Genomic DNA, 19299 nt, shown 5'->3' on the forward strand with positions numbered 1-19299 from the left:
TCGTTCTTCACATTTTTGGGAGAGGGGTCAAAAGTTGTTTGCACAACTTTTCAGATGCAGTCTAGCCCTACACGAGAGGTGCAGATGCAAAAAGGCTGATGTTTAGAACCTACATCATTCATAGTGAGACGCACCATCCAGGTTCTCGGTTAACTAGTATAGACATGTACTTTAAATTTGTGTGCATTGACAATCGCAAACATCTTGCATTGCGCCACCTTGGCTAAGCTTTATAAATCATAGTTCCAAGAATCACGGCGATTCATGCGATTCACGCGATTTGGCGATTCAATTCAAGCCAAATGATTTTTTGTGAATCAGTGAATCGAATCAGCGATAAAGGGTTTATGAAATAAGTTACTCACTAAATTTCAAGGGTTTTTTAAATTTTCCGATTCATGGCCGATTCAATTCCGATTCATGGCCGATTCACGATTTGATTCGGCCTTGCCGATTCCGATCCAATTCCGATTCTTGTTACTTTGTTATAAATACACTGGCACTAACTCATGTTATCTGGTTTCACCACCTCCACTCGACTTACATAAAAATTGAGTCCATTTGAATATATTGGTTTTATTGCCAACATCAAGCTAACATCATTATTTACTATCATTAATGATCTTCTGACTACATCTCAAAAGGACCATTTTTACCAAAATCCTAAATAGAGAAATATCAAACCAATCAAAAGAAAAATATTTAATATTCTTAAAATAGTAAGTATATGATTAGTTACCATAACATGCAGCCCACAGAGCCTGGAAGTAGAGATCCTTCCATGGATTAATGGTCCATGTCATAATAATACTGTACTCTTCTTATACACAACATTCGGAGATTCCCCCTAATACCATGCAACAAAATGTAATTTAATGGGAACATAACATGAACTGCAGCGCCTAAACAGCTCCAGTGCAACAACATAATTGCCAAATCATAAACATTTCTGCACAAGTTGATGGTGCTGAACTTCATTAGACGTGCATAATGCATATAACCAATGAGGACCGCACCCACATCCTCCTGTTTCAAAGATACATGGCAACCTTGGGAATATGAAATAGCTACCAGCTATTAGAAAATAAAACAAATAGTTCTAGATAAATCACATCGCTGTCAACCTCTATATTTCATGAAGCACCGAGGATGAGAATTTGCTGAGACCATGACTCTGCCCCTCCAGCCAAAAAGCAATGTAAGGCACCATTGACACAACTAAAATTCACTAATATCAACTTACAGACAGGATAGAAAGAGTATTTCTAGCATCATACATTGTGGATCCTTCTACATAATCAGACTAGATTACATAACCACTGCTAAGTCATCATGGTCTGTGAAATATGATTTACAGTAGCCTAGACCACCCTCCACTAGAATCTCAGTGACCTGCTTTAACTGAATGTAATGTACCAGGTGCAGAACATTTCTGCTTACTTTGACAAATAACAAAACCATATAGAGGGTTTCGACACTTAATAATAATATCTGTACAGCAATTGTAGATTTTTCCCCATGTTTCCCATGTGGGTTATTAGAGCAGAAGCGAAGGAGTTTGAAGGTTGTACCATTGAAACATACAATACCACAACATTTTGGTAATATTCCCCAGTATTATGTGAATTAAGGAGGTAAACCCTGAATGTGCAACAAGCAAGACTCCACCTTTAATTTTTTGCTGAGTAGACCCACTGTTACTTCAGTAAGCATTCTTCTTAGCAAAGAAGATAGTCACTGCCTTTCTGGAAACTGAATTCAAAGGATTCTGGAACTTCTGAAATCTGGATCTGAATACTATGTCTGAGCCTCATTTCAGAAAAGAACAGAACTTGTAATGCACAGGAAGCTAAATGCCTACAATATGTATTTTAAAATACTCAGAGCATATAATCTGAGGTGATTTAAGAAACAGAAGCATGTGCGCTGTATCCTGCTTGCAGCGTCCGCATCTCTGATTTTGAAAACCCCTATTTACCATTGATTCAGCTTGTCTGAAATTTGATGTAATTTCTCTCCTGCTATATAGTTGATTAACTGTTGTGAACTAACAGACCTGTGCATTACAAGGAACTTTACAAATAACTAGGAAGAGACACATCAAAAGCTTTTCTTGGATTTACTGTAAACAGATTTTCTATATGCCTCTGCAAAGCCAAAATTGAGCTGACCTGCACTCCCACTCTCACTAAAATTGCCATGAGCTGAGTTTACATACATTAATACAGATACAATCTTTTGTTTTCATACTAATCAAAACGTTGTTGAAATTGAAGTGATCTCAGGCTAATTGATAATTTGATAATATAGCAGTCTGCAGTTTGGATCTTTATACTATAGCTTCATACTGACAGCTATCTTTTTCCCTGTTTGCACAAGTTGGAGATCATGAATACAAGCATTGGAACTTGATGATTCACTTTTCCGACCCATGGTAATAGATAATGGTGACCATCCTGATTGATGAGGCCTCAACCATTGTCTAACCTTTATGGCAAGGTGCAACATGTGTATAATTTGTCCTAACAAGAGAGTTTTCAGACAAGATGACTTCAGCTTCTGTGCTGCATCATACCTGCAAATACAGAATAATGTAGTTTACACAAACTAATAACAATTAAAAATGAAAAGCAACATCAAAATACACAAAAGGTGATAGTGATAACAAATGGAAATAACAATAAAACCAACACCGACCTGGTCTGAGATTGCATCATAGCTTCATAACCTTCATGGCTTGAGAGATATTTATATAGTTCATCCCAAAGTTCTTTAGGATATGCATCCTGTGTGCTGAGTGGATCCACGCACTGCCAAATATCTGACTCACGTGGAAGATATACTCTGGAGCCATCCCCCATTGTCATTGCTACTATTTCCTTTTGCTCAACAGCTCTATCCAATATTTCTTGAACATTGAAATGAGGAATACGCATCTCTCCATACTTAATACAGTCTTCAAGATTTTGTTCTATTGGTGCTATCATATTTTGCTTCAAAGTTTCCATGGCCAGAGAAAGTATTCTCATATGAACCCTATGGGATATATCTGTCCCAGGATGTTGAGGTGCTGGCAACTTAGATGTAGAAACATGTATCGCATCTGTATAATTTTCTGTTTGAGCTACAATTTTTGACTTGAAACTAGTTGGGAGGGAATGTTTTTTTATTTTCTCAGAAGGAAGTAGTTGTGAGATTGGAACAGAAACCGAAGATTTGATGTTGGAAGTTTGCTGTAAATCAGAGGATTTATTCATTTTGTCAAAAGCGGGTATATCACCTCTCAAGTCAGCTGAAGTTGGGCTGCTTGGAGCATGACTTTGAGTCAGAAAAGGAGGGTTTCCTTGAGAAGGGAAATTATTTTTTAAACTGGAGGGAGAACTCTGAATTATATTAGGTAAAAAAGGAGGCCTTACTTGGGGAGGTTGCCTAGGTTTGATTTTATTGTGATTTCTCAATTTTGTTGGAACATTGTTTGCTCCAGGTGCAAATCCAGACTTTAAGGGAGGAGGACATGATTTTGCAGATGGATTAGGATTAGCTCTACTATTATTAATAGTAGACTTTGTATCCTTAAATGACTCTAGCCTGTTCTTGGAATGGTTTTGTGAGGGTTGCTTACTCCTTACCCTGTCTGAATCTAGAGGTGAGGAGGTTCTAGTTTCAATGGTAGAAGAAAACATTTGTCCCGTAGCTGAAGAACCCAAAAGCATATTTGTTTCAGGAAAGTATGTGTTATTACCATAATGTCTCTCTCCATTTGTCAAGCCTGCAACTGTTTTAGACCGTTCAACGCTACTGCCATGCATATACTGTCCTCTTTCTTGATCAAAATCAGACAAAACTCCTGACCTATTCATCGTGTGCGATCCTGGGAAACAATTGAAATTGGTTGTAAATGATTCTTTTAGCATTGGCTTGGAAAAGTCAATGCTCACTTCTGAGGGTACTTTGTATGTCCCATTTGTCATCATGTTAGAATCAAATATACTATCAGACTGTTTCACATTCTTAATGGTTGGCATAAGCTGTTCACCCATTGCAAGGTTTCTCCAGAGCCATATACCCTTTGCAGCACTTAAAAGAGAGGAAGGAACATCCACAGTAGGGTAAGCTAGAAGAATGTTATATCTCCTCATGCTTAGTTGATGAAGTGCATTAGCAAAATCACGATCACCAGATATAAGCAAATAGTTTGCTGGTGCTGGGTTGTCCACTGCCCAGAACAGCATATCAACCAAAATACTATTGTCACTAGCATCTTTAACACCTGCAATAATCCAATAAGTTGTAAATAACTGGATAGAAGGATGTTAATAAACCATTTAAACATTGAACAAAATGGATAGATAAAGCAGCATCAACTGGACTTAATGGGCATGACATTATAAGAGGATAGGAATATATTGTTGCCAAGTTTTAGTCTTACCCCCTTGAAGGTTTAAGTCATTGGTATGAAAGTGAGTGTGTGTCCAAGATTGATGTGTCTAAGTTTGATTTAGGTCACTTACTTTTCATCTTTCCCTAGTGCTCTACTTACTTTGTTTTCCGGGTCTCCCTTGCATTATCTTTACCTAAGCGGGTTTTTTGTTCTTCTGGTGCAAACGGGTTTTAGGTGATCTAGGCATGGTTGGGGTGTGTTATGCGTCCTCCCGATGAGAAGTAAGTGTTCCGCATTTCATTCTATGCTATCTTGCCCTTACATTCCATATCCCACAGTTTCCGAGCTTCCGAGCTGTTTTTCCCCTTGAGCATACTCTAAAGTGTGTATCCAAAGCATGAAGCCATGACAGTGATTAATAGGCTGTGAAAATGATTATCTCATGCCCAAAGGCCTAGGAAGCTGTGAATCGAAGCCAGGATGAATCTCATTCATATTCGTGGAGGTAAGATCAAGTAAACACATGTTTATGGAGTATTTGCTGCATATTCATGGAAGTGAAGCTGTTTTGCCATGCCTCCAATGTTGTATAAACCAGAGCCAAATCTCAGTCCCAATGATCAAGTAGTGTGAGCACGAGGTTGAATGGATGATTTTTGGGCTTATAACCAATAAGGCATGCTCAAGATCTAGCTTCAAAGCCATCAGATTAAAGTGAAGTGTTGTTTACTGTGCCCCAATCCGGAAAATGTTGCTGAGAAAGGAGTTTTCCGCCCCAAGGCAATGAAAAGGGCTACTTCTCCGGGGGCTATGAGAATAGAACGTCAAGTTACTCTATAGTGTGAATATCCTTCGGAGATTCTTAAAAGATACTCCGGAGAAGTTAGTGTTGGAGATGTGAACCCGTTATGAAGGAGATGCAGTGTTAAAAGCTTAAGCGAAAAGAGGAGGAACGAGGTGCGCAAGACGTTTGAGGGTAACTCCCCATGCTGCAATTCCGGATAGAAGGAAAATGGGTTTGCGGAAAAGCTAAGTGTCTCTCTCTCCCGCATGCGTTAAACTTATTAAGTATATCTGCATTCCAGACTCTGAAGCAAAGTAAGGCACTTCTCATAAAGCTAAAGCATTTGTGTTGTTCAGTGTTTCTTAGTCATCTCATATTAGTTTAAGTAATAAAGCTTTCAAGAATCTAAGATGTTACATGCAAATGAACAGAAAGTTTAAATAGTCGTTACTCATGGAATTAAATGCAAATCCTATCGTTATAATCGTTGGCCGAACTTAATTTCGTTCGTGTGGCACCAATGTTCTAATTCCTAAAGGCATTTCATCGAAATTGCATGCAATTGGTTTCTTCAAGAATATTTAAACGACTATTTATCGAGAACTGCATCCTGTGCAATCATAGCGAATGGCAATCAAAGCTGCTGGTTACGATAAGCTAATTGGTTTGGAGAGTGAATTAAAAGAGCTTACAGATACATACTTCAAATTCTATGATCTGGGTGATCTTCATTGAAGACTTAATTCTCAACCCATTCACCCAATCACTCAGAAACTTAAACAAAGTAAACTGGTAGAAGCAGTCAGTTTTCCAATGGCAGTCCATGCACCTAAGTTGGTGAAGGAATGCATAGAGAGATAACCCGAAAACAAAGCAATTTTTATTTCCTGACTAGTCCATTCTCATATCAATTAACAAGTCATTGATGCAGTGGGCATTTGGCATCCTCGTGAAGGAGTAGTATTGTGATGTCAATTTCAAGTCTTCTACGTCCATCTTCAATGAAAAGAAGACCCTCAGACGGGAAGACATGCAGAGGACATGGTTCCAGACTGCTCGCTCAAAGAAGAGCAAAATGCCAAAGACCATTTTTGGCACAAAGCTGAAAAGAGAACTCATGGATATCCTCAAATTCCTAGATTGAAAGGAAAAGAGGAGAGTTTGGAGTTCATCGAGGACCATTTCTTCCTAGTGCAAGCAATATGTGTTGAAGATATGCAGATTGACTAGGCACAAATCATCTGTGATGAGCTCGCCTTGTGGTTGAATTCTGCCAGAGAATTCAAGCAACTTTACATGTCCTCTTATCTGATCTATGTTTTGGCCACTCACCACTTGTGGCCCAGCCTCCCTAGCATCCCAAATTATGATGAGCACACCAAAGTCTATGAATTCTACCCACATCTACAACTGCAAAGAAGCTATGAGGAGTACACAGCTGTCAATGATGCTTTTACAATGAGGCTATGTCGGGAATTGCAAGGATGCCCTAAAAGGAGATTCTCGCCAGTTCGGATGCTCATTCATCCAGTTTTCGAGTTTCTCCTATTTGCGAATAGAAGCTTATGATGGATTTCCTAAGAGGTTACCAAGATATCCAGAGGACAAGGTAGTTCTAGTAGAGCTGTGTCACAAATACTTGAAGTGAACACCTTGTGTTCTAATGTAAAGAAGATTGTCAAGATTCCATTCCCTATAGTGGTTGGCCCGTATTCATGTGCCTCTAGATCAAATGCTCAAAATTTGATAAAGAGCTTTGAGAGTAAGATTAAATTGTTAGATTATGAGGTGCTCAAGCCTCAATATGATCCAATTAACTTTGTAAGGGATCATCTGAAGTTGGAATATGCCTATAGGCATGCCCCGAATATTGAAGACTTCTGGTCCGAATGTCTCAATGAGTACCAAATTCGGGAGAGATTTCGGTCACGGCTAACCATTGATGAAATTAAATTATATAACGATGTTGATGTTTCTGACCTTGCAGATGATGGAGCCTACATGCACCCCACATCTTACGAAAAGATCAAAGGCACCCCAATTTTGTCTACCCTACCTGCAGATCCAGTCATTGACTCTAGGAAGGTTCTCATGCAAAGGGTAATCAACAGGATAGACAAATGGGTGAAGTGGACCTGAGCATGGAAGAAAAGGACTAGGAGTACTGGTTCTACGAGTGAAGTGTTAGTTGGAGCCGCCCAATGAATCGCAACAACAATCACCACATCAACATCTACAAGGTCATTACAGTCCATTGGCCAAGGTGGAGACTAGCCTCCGGAAAAGAACGTGCCATTCACTCCTACCTGCAAAGTTGGCTCTCTTCCGAACATCAAGAGGACTAAGGAGGAGGATGACAAGGATAGGGGAAAGAACAAGAGAAATCAGCGGCCAAGCCATCTTCCCCTATTCAAGTCATCAATTTGGATGGCAACACTAACCCAATGGATGGCCTGACCAAGATGCATCTCAACAAGGGGATACCTTAGCCCTTTCGGTAACTAAGGTTGTTGACTTCCCTATAGCTTCTTAGAGCAAGCCAACTCCATTGATCCTGAGGAAGATGTTTGACCCCACTGCATTGCAGTTCGCTATCAATGTGCTCTCTATAGAGTCATGGCTTGAACAGACCATTGATAGGAAGAAGAGAAGATATGAGGATGCAGCCCCATCAAATGACTTGATCACACAAGTCAACTCCTCTCAACCATCAAAGAAGACAGAGAACCAAAAGACAATTGCTGCACTAGCTACGGATTCAACAACTGGCCATATGCTAGTTGAGATTATTGAGCCACAGAAAGAAGGAAGATTCATGAGCTCTCAAAGCATGACTTCTAGATCAACATAATGGATCTTGGCATTTCAATTCAAACTCCATGGTGAACATGTGGAAGTCCACCAATGAGAAATTTGAGGACAAACTAGAAGAGCTTAGAGCAGAGAAGGAAATATTGAAGGCTTCGAACAAAGAATGTGGAATATGTAAGATTTACACTTGGAAGCACTTCTTCCAGTCAATTTGACCTGAATGCAGAGGAGAACAAGAGCTTACTCCTAAAGCTGTAACAAGAAAGGCAATTCAGGCAGGTAGGTCATGCATGGGTAGATCAAATCAAGGCTCAAGGTCCCCCACTAGTTGAAAACTTGGGAAGCCTGGTGTTGGATGCTCACAAGCTCAAAGAAGCAGCCTCAAATCACCAAACAACCATACAAAAGGCCTCAAACAAGCTGACAAAGCAATTGGCCCTTCTACAAGAAGTGATAGACATGAAGACAAATGTGGCCATTGCTCATAGGGTTCTAAAGTCTGGCAAGGAGTCATTGTTTCACTGGAATAGCAATCCTTAGAGTTTGTTATAGAAAACTCCATGAGATGTACAAATGAGCTTAAGGATGTGTACGAGCTGGTGCAAAAGGTCATTGAAAAGTTGTTTCAATATCTAAAGACCTTGCACGCAGGATCCTTTGTGTCCACTAATGGCAAGCTCGTGGACATTGAGATAAAGAAATCCAAGTTCCTAACATTTGTCGACGAAGTTGTTGACCCACTCAACTTCCAAGTGTCCAAGATTTAGGAACACTCAGTAGCAGATGCAATCATAAGGAGAGAAATGGAGAAATTCCAATCAAAGGTGGCCAGAATAGATGAGCTAACAAAGATGCATAACTACTGGATAGTCTGAGCCAACAATATCATCATTCCAGATGTCGAAGAGCTAGACAAAGTAACCAAAGCTATGAAAGCTTATAGAGCTAAGTCAATTACTTCTAAAAAGGCATGATGATTGTGATGATTTTCCAGACATCTATCAATCTCCCTCTTCTCTTTCCTAAATATAGTCTTTCTAGGCATTTTGTCAATCTCTGTAACGGACAATGATTCAAGCTTGTCCTATTCTTAGTCTTCCTGTTTAGAGATGCTCTGTAAAGCAATCATCCATGTAATCAGCCATTTTGAGAAGGCCTATAAATGTAACATTTTATGAAGTTAATAAGATCGGAAAACCCTTGTAGCTAGGACTACCATGTGTGACTCTGAGTTCATTTTAAGTTTTGTTGTTCACTTAGTTTAAAGTTGAGTATGTTGAATGATTGTGTTTATGTTGAAAGTTGAATGAATGTGAATGAACTTGGTTTTGTTTCCTTCATTCAATAGATTGTATCTCTTACTCTCTTCAGCATAAGCATGTCTTTTGTTCTCTCTGCTATTTGTCATAAATCATGTGTTTAGAGTAGTTAGTTGCATAAGGAAACCAAAAATTGGTGTGTGGAGTAGCTAAGAAATAGACAATCCGAGTATTGTAAAACATTAGCTACCTATGTAATCCGGGAATTACTCACTTCGCTATCTCTTCCTTTCTTCCTGTTGTTGTAGCTAGTTATGCATGTTTCCGTTCATTGTATTGTAAGTCTGAATAGATTGCATAGTGTGAGTTAGTCCCCCTTAATTTGCCTAGGTTGTTTGAAGTGTTGAACAACTTGGTTTTTGCCTCTTCTGCTCTCTAGTTAAGAGCATACCCCCAAAACCCGAAAGACAAATTCATTGCATATCTTGTACTCATAAGAGAATTGTACCTTTCAATTTAGGGGTCTTTGATAGATTACTACATTGACCCATTTTGTTGTTAACTTTTTTGTTTTCCATAAGCCATTGGGCAAGTCAAGAGTCGAGGTATAAACCAATATATCAAGGAAGACAAACTGTTAACCAACATACATCAACATAAGTCTACTTCAATTACTTTACACTAGAAATAATGTTCTACAAAGAAAATGTTTGACAAAAGATTGCCCATTTTGTGGCACTTCCCAAACTTTTCTACTGACGAAGAGTATTACCAATTGAAACTAGATTTAATTCTGTATGTGACAATGTATATATATAGATACAATAAAAATCTGTAATTATCATTTTCTCTGGAACTATCATTTTGCAAAATGTTAAGCGCAATAAAAATTTTACTTTAGTTTTTTGTAGTAATGAAACCACAATATCTTCCAAAAATGTACATTGTAAGGATGTGCAACATTATAAGTGCCATATGGTATCAAAAACCAGGACAAAGAGGAAGCAAGGAACAGAAGGTTGGGCCAGTTTGAGTGGTAGGGAAGAGACACACGAGATAAGTGGGAGAGATGAGTGGGAGAGAAAGGCACTGTCTTATAGATGGCAACCCATTAACATGATAGGATAATTTCATGAGCCTTATAAAATAAAAATCTACAAGGAATTAATTAAGATGAATCCATTGCAGTTAATTAAGGCAAATTCCAACCAATGTATCTTATCTATTAATATTAAACCATCAATATCTTGGCATACCAAACAAAACACTTAAAAGCTGCATATTTAAATTATTTGATAAAACTGAATAGGTCTACCAATTGATAATTGATTTTGACAGGAAATACTCAATTTCCTGATACAGTCCTACTAAGCCATGACAACAAACTTTGTTCAGTCACCCACTACTTTTTGGAACAAAATCAACAAGGACTTAATGGCAGAGTGTCACTTGTTACAATAAATTGATCCCCGTGTCTCAAGCAACATTATACAAAAGCCAAGATTTGCGCATGTGTAGAAACAAGATAGAAAAGAAAACTGAACTATCCTTTTTGACACACGGTTACTTCTCTTCTAGAAGAAACACAATTCCCACCAGACAGTTACTTCCCTTTAGAAAAAACACAATTTCCACCAAATGTTTCAGTGTTGAGATTATTTCAGCTTGGGCTCACAGATAATTTCTATAAATAATATCTCAGGAGGTATGTTTTCATAATACATATATTAAATTTTGGATCTGAGGGTGCTACTAAGATCAAAAGCCAGATCTCAGGTTGCATTGAGCTATGGCATCCAGTCCAAATCAATTCAAATACACCCCTCTACATATTGAACATAGATGAGAAAAAAAAAACAAATACATCTAGTCTACTGCCTCTCAGCTGCTACAACTCTTAAACAAGCATTTCATGTTCTAATAATAGGAAAGGTCTTTATTGGGAACATAGAAGAATAGAAGATTATCCACTTCAGAAGGCTATTCACATATTCTCCTTGGTTATAGAAAATTCAGGATGGCCAAAGGTTGCAGCATTTTTGTGGCTAGTTCTACAAAGTACCAATTGACCTCGTGAGTTTTGCACAAAAAAAGCTGAAACAAAGTATTTTATTATAGGCTATGAACTGCCCTTATTGAGTTTCTCACGTCCATTTCTTGAATGGCCATGTTTCCAGGCAGAGTGGCATTTTTTCACAGACGCTGTGAAGGTGTGTGGCAGTCCATTATAAACGTGTATGGTGTGAGCATATGTATAGCATGATTAATATAATATTAAAGAGTCAAGGCTAATGAAAGGTTTTGAGCTGTATACAAAAATCTATAAGACTGTTATTAGCAGGTTGAATGAATTCAAAACTAATTTGCATACTACAACATTTGCACTAAATCTGAAGTATCATGATTAGGATTCTTGGCTGAAATTGCAGGTACAAGAAACCCTCCAGAAAGAGAAGACACTAACAGTCTAACGCAGACTGACATGCTTAAAAAACACTGGCATATTCATTTAAGGGTGTAAAATAGAATCTAGACCATTTTTGGTGGTGATGGTAGATTTTACAAGATATTGATTCTGTTATGGTTCACTGACACCTGTCTTCTATAGCCATTTGGTTTCATTCCAAATCATATCTCGATCAACAGCAAGGGAAACTAGAGCACATTGGCCTATCCATTTACTAGGAACTATGGAATTATCTAAAACATACCAGAAAATGATATGGTGGATACAAATAACGGAAGACCCATTTACTATTTCTGACTAGCTTGGGATGTCCAATACAAACATAAAATTGTTCACCAAAACTATGAGGAAACTTTAAAAAATTTAACATACAAATGCAAAAGGAATGAAGTGGGATGGTGACTGACACCCATGTGCCCAGCTCCAACCCTGTTATGCTACTGGTGATAATAGTTGCTGGCATAAATTTAGTTTCCCTGATATCTTTTAAAAAGCACCTATAAATTCCTTTCCATATTCCACTTTGCTGCTGCATGTCTGAAATATCGATGGCTGCTGGAGGGCTTCAGTCCTAGACTGCTGACTGTGTATCTGGATATTTTGTTTCAGGTACAAAGGAATTATGTAGATGAGAAACTCATAAAAAGGGGATTTTTTATTTCAAAATAGGATCTCTATCTATTATCCCAATGCTACCTACAATTCCCTCACCCAGTGTACCCACCAATTGTGGTAATGAATCCCATGTTTAATGTTTGTTAACTAATCAACAAATCCCCAAGATTTGGAAAGTAATTGACTGCAAACTTGAAATTAAAATGCACATAACTGAAGGAGAATCCACCTAATTAAACTGCGTGTAACTAAATGCACATACAGATAAAAGGTGGGTATAACTAAAGAGCCCTCATTTAAAGATACTAATACACTAGTTGGCAGCACTCAAGTTAACTACCAGACTCTACTTCTGAAAATGGATCCATCAACACCCACTTACTGTTGGCAATCAAAAGACGGGTATTACAAGTCCTTCCCGACGTGAATTTGCTTGCCCACAAGCACAATAATGCTGGATGTTTGGAGTCTATCAGCAATTCTAAAATGGCATCTTCCCATGGAAAACCTTTTTCATTGTACAAAAACTTCAGTCCAAACACAGTTTGACGGCTGTTTATCTCAAATTCACAATTACTAAGTGTTTGTTCTGGCATCTGTAACAACTTTCCCTCGTCATCTATTGATGGAACCATAGATGAAGGTGTGACATGCTGTCCCACTACTTCATAATAACACATGTAACAAATCGCACTCCAACTCATAAACCACAAGCCACATCACCCACACATCATTCAATTTTGTAGGGACCATAGAGTGAGGTTTCAGGTCTTCAGCTACTCTTCTTTTCAAAGTAGACTGTCTTTAGGGATGTAGCCAGAGGGAAACTGTCTCCCACTTCGAAAGACCTCTAGTATGATGCCTACTCAAATAAATCTTTTGTTGAGTTTTTGCAAATTGGAGCTGATAATGTAAAGCTGTCAAAAACCAGCCTGCTTTGTTCAATAAAGCCTCCTGTTGCAAGAAGCCATACCTTCAAAATTGTCAACTGTACAAAAGTTGGTGAACCATAACCATACAATGCATCCCATTGGGCATGTGATAGTTGGTATTGTAACAACACTCTCCAAGGTATCACAAACTCACTGACTGACCATCAATCACAAAGCTCCTCAAGTACAATCCACATATGGGTGATTAGTGGTACTAGGCATCAAATCTGATCGTGACATCTTGATTAAATGCTAGGCACTCATGCAAAAAATAAAACCTCTTTGAAGAATAGTCTACTAACTGTGGAGATTTCAATTCATTGCAAATGAAAAAGATGTGGGAAAACTATGTCAATTGTTCAGCTACTATGAAGATGTTTATGTGGAAAAAGTTAAAACCTATGATGAAAACCATTGTGATATGGATTCTCATAGATGGTAAAGAATTGGAAGGGACAAAAGAAAACTTATAAGGTAAGTGGTCTCCTGTTTCATCATTTGACACACTCCAAAGTCATATACATAATGCAATACATCCTTATGACCTTTCCAAATATGTTAAGTATGACCAACAAGTGGAGAATCATGTAATACAACAATCACTTTTTGCTTCAGCTTAGATCCTAGCACTACAAAAGAATTGCTTGTACAAAATGATACCATTCTTCCCATAGCATCTCTCATCCTTGTCTACTATCAAACTGTGCCCCCTTGCAACTCCCAGGTTAAAGGATCTAATTACTTTGATTGCATAGTTGATGTCCTCATCCTCCAAGAGTTGTACATTAAGTGCAAAACCACCTTCTTGCCCTAAGGTGGGGAACGATCTCCTCCATGAGAGATGATTGAAATGATCAGATGATAATCTGAAAGTCTGTATGGGATGACTGACACTAGCTCCAAACTCATCCTTCTTAAAACTGATTACATATTTATTAACATTAATTCTATCTAAACTACAATAAATTATCCTCTCCCCTTGCTAAAAGTTACACCAAGTAAACCAAATGCCTTGATTATAAGATTTGTTGCCTCCTAGAGGATCAAAAAGTCAATGCTTATTCAACATTCTATGCAAACAGAATTTTTCTTCTCCTCTCCATTCAAACTTGGTTCCCCCTACTTTATCCTGATGGCCTTTCTATGATATTGAAGTCTCCTCCTAAGACCAATGGTATTCCATCTAACCCACAAATCCACTTCTATAACTCTACTCTCTCCCACTAATCATTGGAAGCACAGAGCAGATACCAAATTCCAAGTCCTTGACTTTCAAAATGACCCATACCCTCCTGTTACAAAGTGAGCATCCACAATTTACAACAAATTTGGACCATTTCTGTGCAACTAACGCAGCTGCTTCACCTTTGCCCTTTTCATGCTTAGCTACTGAAATAATCAACAGCTCAGCAGATACATTTCATATAGACCATGTGAATAAACTGAACTACTTCTGTTTCTTGAAACAGTAGGACATCTAAATTGTTATTCATTCCAAGAAATCTTTTGACAACAAGCTTCATGCCAGCGATTTGAGACACCTCACATTCCAAGATTCAAATATAATATCTATACGGAGTTAAGAGGAGGTGTCCATAGGAGATTTAAAGCTTCTGTAGGCTTTTGGAGTTAGCCTTTTCGAGTTGCCTTAATTGCTATAGTCTTCCAAGTAATAGGCTTAGTTATCCTACTTAAAGAGATCCCCTCCATTGAGCACCACTCGGAAAGCGTGAAAGGGCACAATAGCACAACCCTATAATTTCACCTTCCCCTAAATCCCCAACTGGTGGAGTAATCACATCCTCCTTGCTCTAATCATCCATCATCCACTACCAGGGATAGGGCTGACACTCTTGAAAACGGAACCAGAGCTATCAACCAACGCAAGGTGATTTTTAGGAGGGCAGCTAGCAGAGAGAATGACCTCCAAAGAAAAGTTGGAGAGTGCATCATCAAAATCAAAAATTTCCTGGAGGAAGGCAAGGCCCCCCTTGCTAAGAAAATCTGAAGGAGGAAATCCATAATCCCCTTTCATATCCCCACCAAGACACTGTCATGTCTCTTTCAATAACAGAAAATCCAAAGTCTACAACCCCATCCCTGTCCTTGGAAGGAGAAGGTTTAGCCATTGACTCCTTCTAAGCAGTGTAGCCTATGGCTAAGCCATTTTGAATTTTTTTTTTCAATCATTTGCTTGGTGTTCTAAGCCTTTAAACTGCCAACTATTGAGCATGAAGCATATAATGCTTAGGTCTAATGTCACCCCTATCACCACCACCATTAGTGGTATTGTGCAGAGGGAAAAGAGTTTCATTATGAGCACGGGGTCGACCCCTTCCCTATTCAATCAAGTGCATCTGATTAACAACATATTTGAGAGAATCCATTTCTTCATTAAGAGATTCCTTATCAACAGCATTGTGGGGGGTTGTGACCTGATAATTAGTCTTGGGAGGGTTAGGGTCAGACTCACCTTGATGACCATCTTTTTCTTTATTATTCACAACAGGAGCTTGATTTTTCAAATAAAGTTTATTGGGTTTGGACCTCTTTAACAACAGAGGGCAATTTTGTATCAAGTAGCCCTCCTTCCTACAGAAAGCATTTGCTGATGCCACCAAGGCAAGCAATAGGACACAAAAGAGCATCATCATCCATTTTCATCAGGAATGTCAGAACCAGAATTGGGGGTAATCAAAACTATAGCATCAAAATGCAGGGCGGAGAAGCAGTTTTGTCCATTTTAAGAAAATTACCAATGGGTTCAAGAGCCTAAGGACCGAGGTTATACAGAAATGGGGGAATATTATGAACAGAAATCCATTTGGGGCTTGAAATAGCCAAAATCTCCTGGTTCACCTCAGGCAGCCACCCAATGGCTCCAAAACAACCTGAGCCAATATTCCAAAATTGTTGATTGATAAACTTCTTTTGGGAACTAAGTTTTTTTTTTTAAATGAGAACTAAGGCTTTCTGTAATACACCAGGACAAGTAATGGAAACCTAGATTATTACCCCAAACATTTTGCATCCACTCATTCAAGAAATTTTTAGAAAGAATCTAACTAGTATCCAGAGCCGCTAAACAAATAGTAGTATCTATTAGTCTAGATTTTTCAATCTTAATAACCATGGCCACCGCATGAATTCGGCCTGACAATATTAGAGTGGTTAGAGAGCATCCTACCTCATCCTCCTCCATCGTACAGACTGTTGGGGTTCTGGAGCAACACTTATGTCTCAAATCTTGCACCATCTAGGACCAAATCCCCTTCCCCGACTGCTTGCTTAAGGGTTTCTTGCCCTTGTTGCCCACCACACAACTCACCGATGACCCTGATTTGCCTTCAATGTGGGCTCCATCTCTAATATACCTTCACTTAGAGCCTGCAATAATGCCAATAAATGCACACAAAAGACTTGGCATGCAAGGGAGGGAGAAAAAGGTCTTCCACCATCCGTGCAATCACTCACACACATGAGGTCTGCCACAATATTCTCTTATCCACTTGATTAACAATTTTCCATTTTTTGACATAAAATATATAAAATAGTATTTGGGAAACAAATGAAATGAATTTTTTTATAATTTCATATGAAGCAAGATTCACCATGATGGTGTATGCTTTCTACTCATCAAAAAAAATGATTTATCATTATTTGTCAAACTCTCCTTGAATAAATGCTAGTAAAAACCCCACAAGGCATACCCCCATCTGTTAAAGTAGAATCACAACCCATAAATCAGCAAATCACAATGAACCTTGGTCTTCGTTTAATTTATAGAGAAGATTTTCTCATTGAGAATTTGTGACCTTTATGTGTAGAATTTATTAAATGAGATATGTTGGAAAAGAAATTGGAAATTTTTAAGATATTCAATGAAGAAGTCTCACCTCAGCCTTCTCTTCAAAATACTGTTTGTTATAAACCCCACCGAGCATGCCCTAAATTGTTAAATCTTACTCAAAATCGATAAATCAGCAATTGAATGAAACTTGGCGGAAAAGAATTTAAAAGATTTAAAATTCCTCAGCAAATGATATTCACAATGCTTTAAGGGTGACTCATTTAGATACACAATTGAAACACTTTTTTGGTGCGGCTGCTATCAGAGTTCAACTCCGCTGAGCTCACACATTTGAATTTGTACAGTGTTTGGCAGCTTAAGGTTGTGATTTACTGATAAAAAAATCCAAAACAAATCACCACAATTTGTAAAATTGTCCTCCAGAACTAAAACCCCGCTGAGCGTGATCGGGGTTGTTGAAACTTGAAGCAGAATCAAAATCCATAAATCAACGAATGAAAATGACATTGAATCTCTATATAATTAATGAAAACGAGTTCTCCCTTGAATATTGGCCACTCATTAAACAAATAATATTGAGTTGAAAACCAAGAAACAAAAAGAACGAGAAGGATTTGAGAGTTTCAAACGAAAAGTATTCACCACAATTTGCATGTAACGTTCTACTTCAAAATTGTGCCCATTAAATCTCCATTGAGCAATATTCCCTGTTGCTAAAGCAGGGACAAATCCCTCTTCCGACAGGGCATAATTTTCAAGCATTATAAGAGAAGATGTGAGCGTTACAAAGAAAATTTAAAAATGTATGAAATGGTAGGTCACAGTGTCAATTCCACGCTCACCTATGACCCAACATTGAAGCTAAAATATTCTAACTCAATCCTCTGCACGAATCCTAAAAGGGCTATTTTAGTCCTGACCTAAAGATGTACCTTCAAACAAAAAGAAATGTAAATAACAAAGAGAGGCAGAAAAAGAAAGTACCAGATGGCACATGGTGGAGAGCGATCCCTGTGCTGGAGAGAGCACGCTGTATAGTTGGCGATAAGGCGCGGGTGTCTCCAAAGGCAGTGATGGAGACTGCGCCTTTGTAATCACACTTGGACAATGCCGACCTTATATTCCGCGCAATGGCATGAGGATCCACCGCGGACACCACTGGACACTTCTCCAAATCCCACCAAACTGATGTCTTGGCATTTCTATATTCCTCATTCGCCATTCTATCCCATACAACAACTGAAATTTTTCTTCAATGCCACTGTAACTCGATGGAATGGCACAATAAAAGGCAAGAAATTGGGAAATCCAGAATTTGGAACTTTCTTAACCCTGTGAAATCATTACTGCAAGATTCAAATGAATTGAGTAAGTTATTAATGGAAGAGATTTCTTCTGTCGGAAATTATAGTCCCCATTTACCCAAAACTTCACGGCATTTGACTTGACTTACAAGAGGGTTTTTCGGGTACCGGCCTTACCTTTCCAGGTTGACGACCCACTAATGCGCACTTTTTTTTTTCTTTAAAATGTCAGGGTAAAGTATGAATACTTGGAAAGCCAAGATATCTTCACAAAGGTGGAAAAAACCACAATCGTATAAAATAATTGGAGATTGTACATATTTTGAACATATTTATTATTATTTTTAGTTCCTGCGTTGGCAAGATACTAACGCATCGGTCTGATGCAAATAAATGCCAACTACTTTTTCCATCCCACCAATGGCAGAAATTTGTAATGTTGACCTATTTTCTATGATTTTAACATATGACAAAAAGCTAATTATTTTTATTGAGATTGGTGGGGAGTAAAAATAGTAAAGGGGAAAATTAATTTCTATTACATATTAATATAGAATTTTCAACACTTTGCAAGTACATTGATTTATAAGAATTTTATCAATGCATTAATTACAATTTTATCTTTTCCACATTTGTGACAAGTGGATTAACTTTTTAAAAAACAATTATTTTTATCCTCCACCTCACAAATAATGTCTAATCAATAATAATTATTTCTATTTATTTTTATTACCAAGTTTTTAAATCAAATATGTCTAATCAATAACAATTTGCTATTATTTTACTTTTATAAATTAAAAAAAATTAAACAACATTCTTTTTTAATTATATTTTATAATAGTGTTTGTAATATGTTTAATTGATAAGTGTTACAATTTAAAAATTATATCATTTATTATTATTTTTTATTTAAACAATTTATCATTTAGCTTAAA

At 37.8% G+C, this 19299-nt stretch overlaps 1 protein-coding gene across 3 annotated transcripts; it reads right to left on the minus strand.

Moving 5' to 3' along the window:
- Positions 1-678: 678 nt before the first annotated feature.
- On the minus strand, positions 679-18673 carry LOC149567567 (uncharacterized). 3 transcript variants are annotated; one of them, XM_089820788.1, is made up of 4 exons: positions 18542-18673; positions 18045-18406; positions 2698-4270; positions 679-2575 (listed from the first exon to the last, which is right to left on the minus strand). In XM_089820788.1, the coding sequence occupies exons 2-4, from the start codon at positions 18280-18282 to the stop codon at positions 2335-2337; spliced, it is 2052 nt and encodes a 683-aa protein (XP_089676914.1). In that variant the 5' UTR covers positions 18283-18406; positions 18542-18673; the 3' UTR covers positions 679-2334. The 3 variants fall into 3 exon arrangements, with proteins under 3 accessions (XP_089676914.1, XP_089676915.1, XP_089676916.1); XM_089820789.1 differs by lacking the exon at positions 18542-18673 and adding an exon at positions 18514-18531; XM_089820790.1 differs by lacking the exons at positions 18045-18406; positions 18542-18673 and adding an exon at positions 16437-17153.
- Positions 18674-19299: the final 626 nt, after the last annotated feature.

This window comes from Cupressus sempervirens, chromosome 3 (assembly GCF_028749045.1).
Source record: "Cupressus sempervirens isolate cs-2001-9-10 chromosome 3, ASM2874904v1, whole genome shotgun sequence".
In the NCBI taxonomy this organism is placed as follows: domain Eukaryota; kingdom Viridiplantae; phylum Streptophyta; class Pinopsida; order Cupressales; family Cupressaceae; genus Cupressus; species Cupressus sempervirens.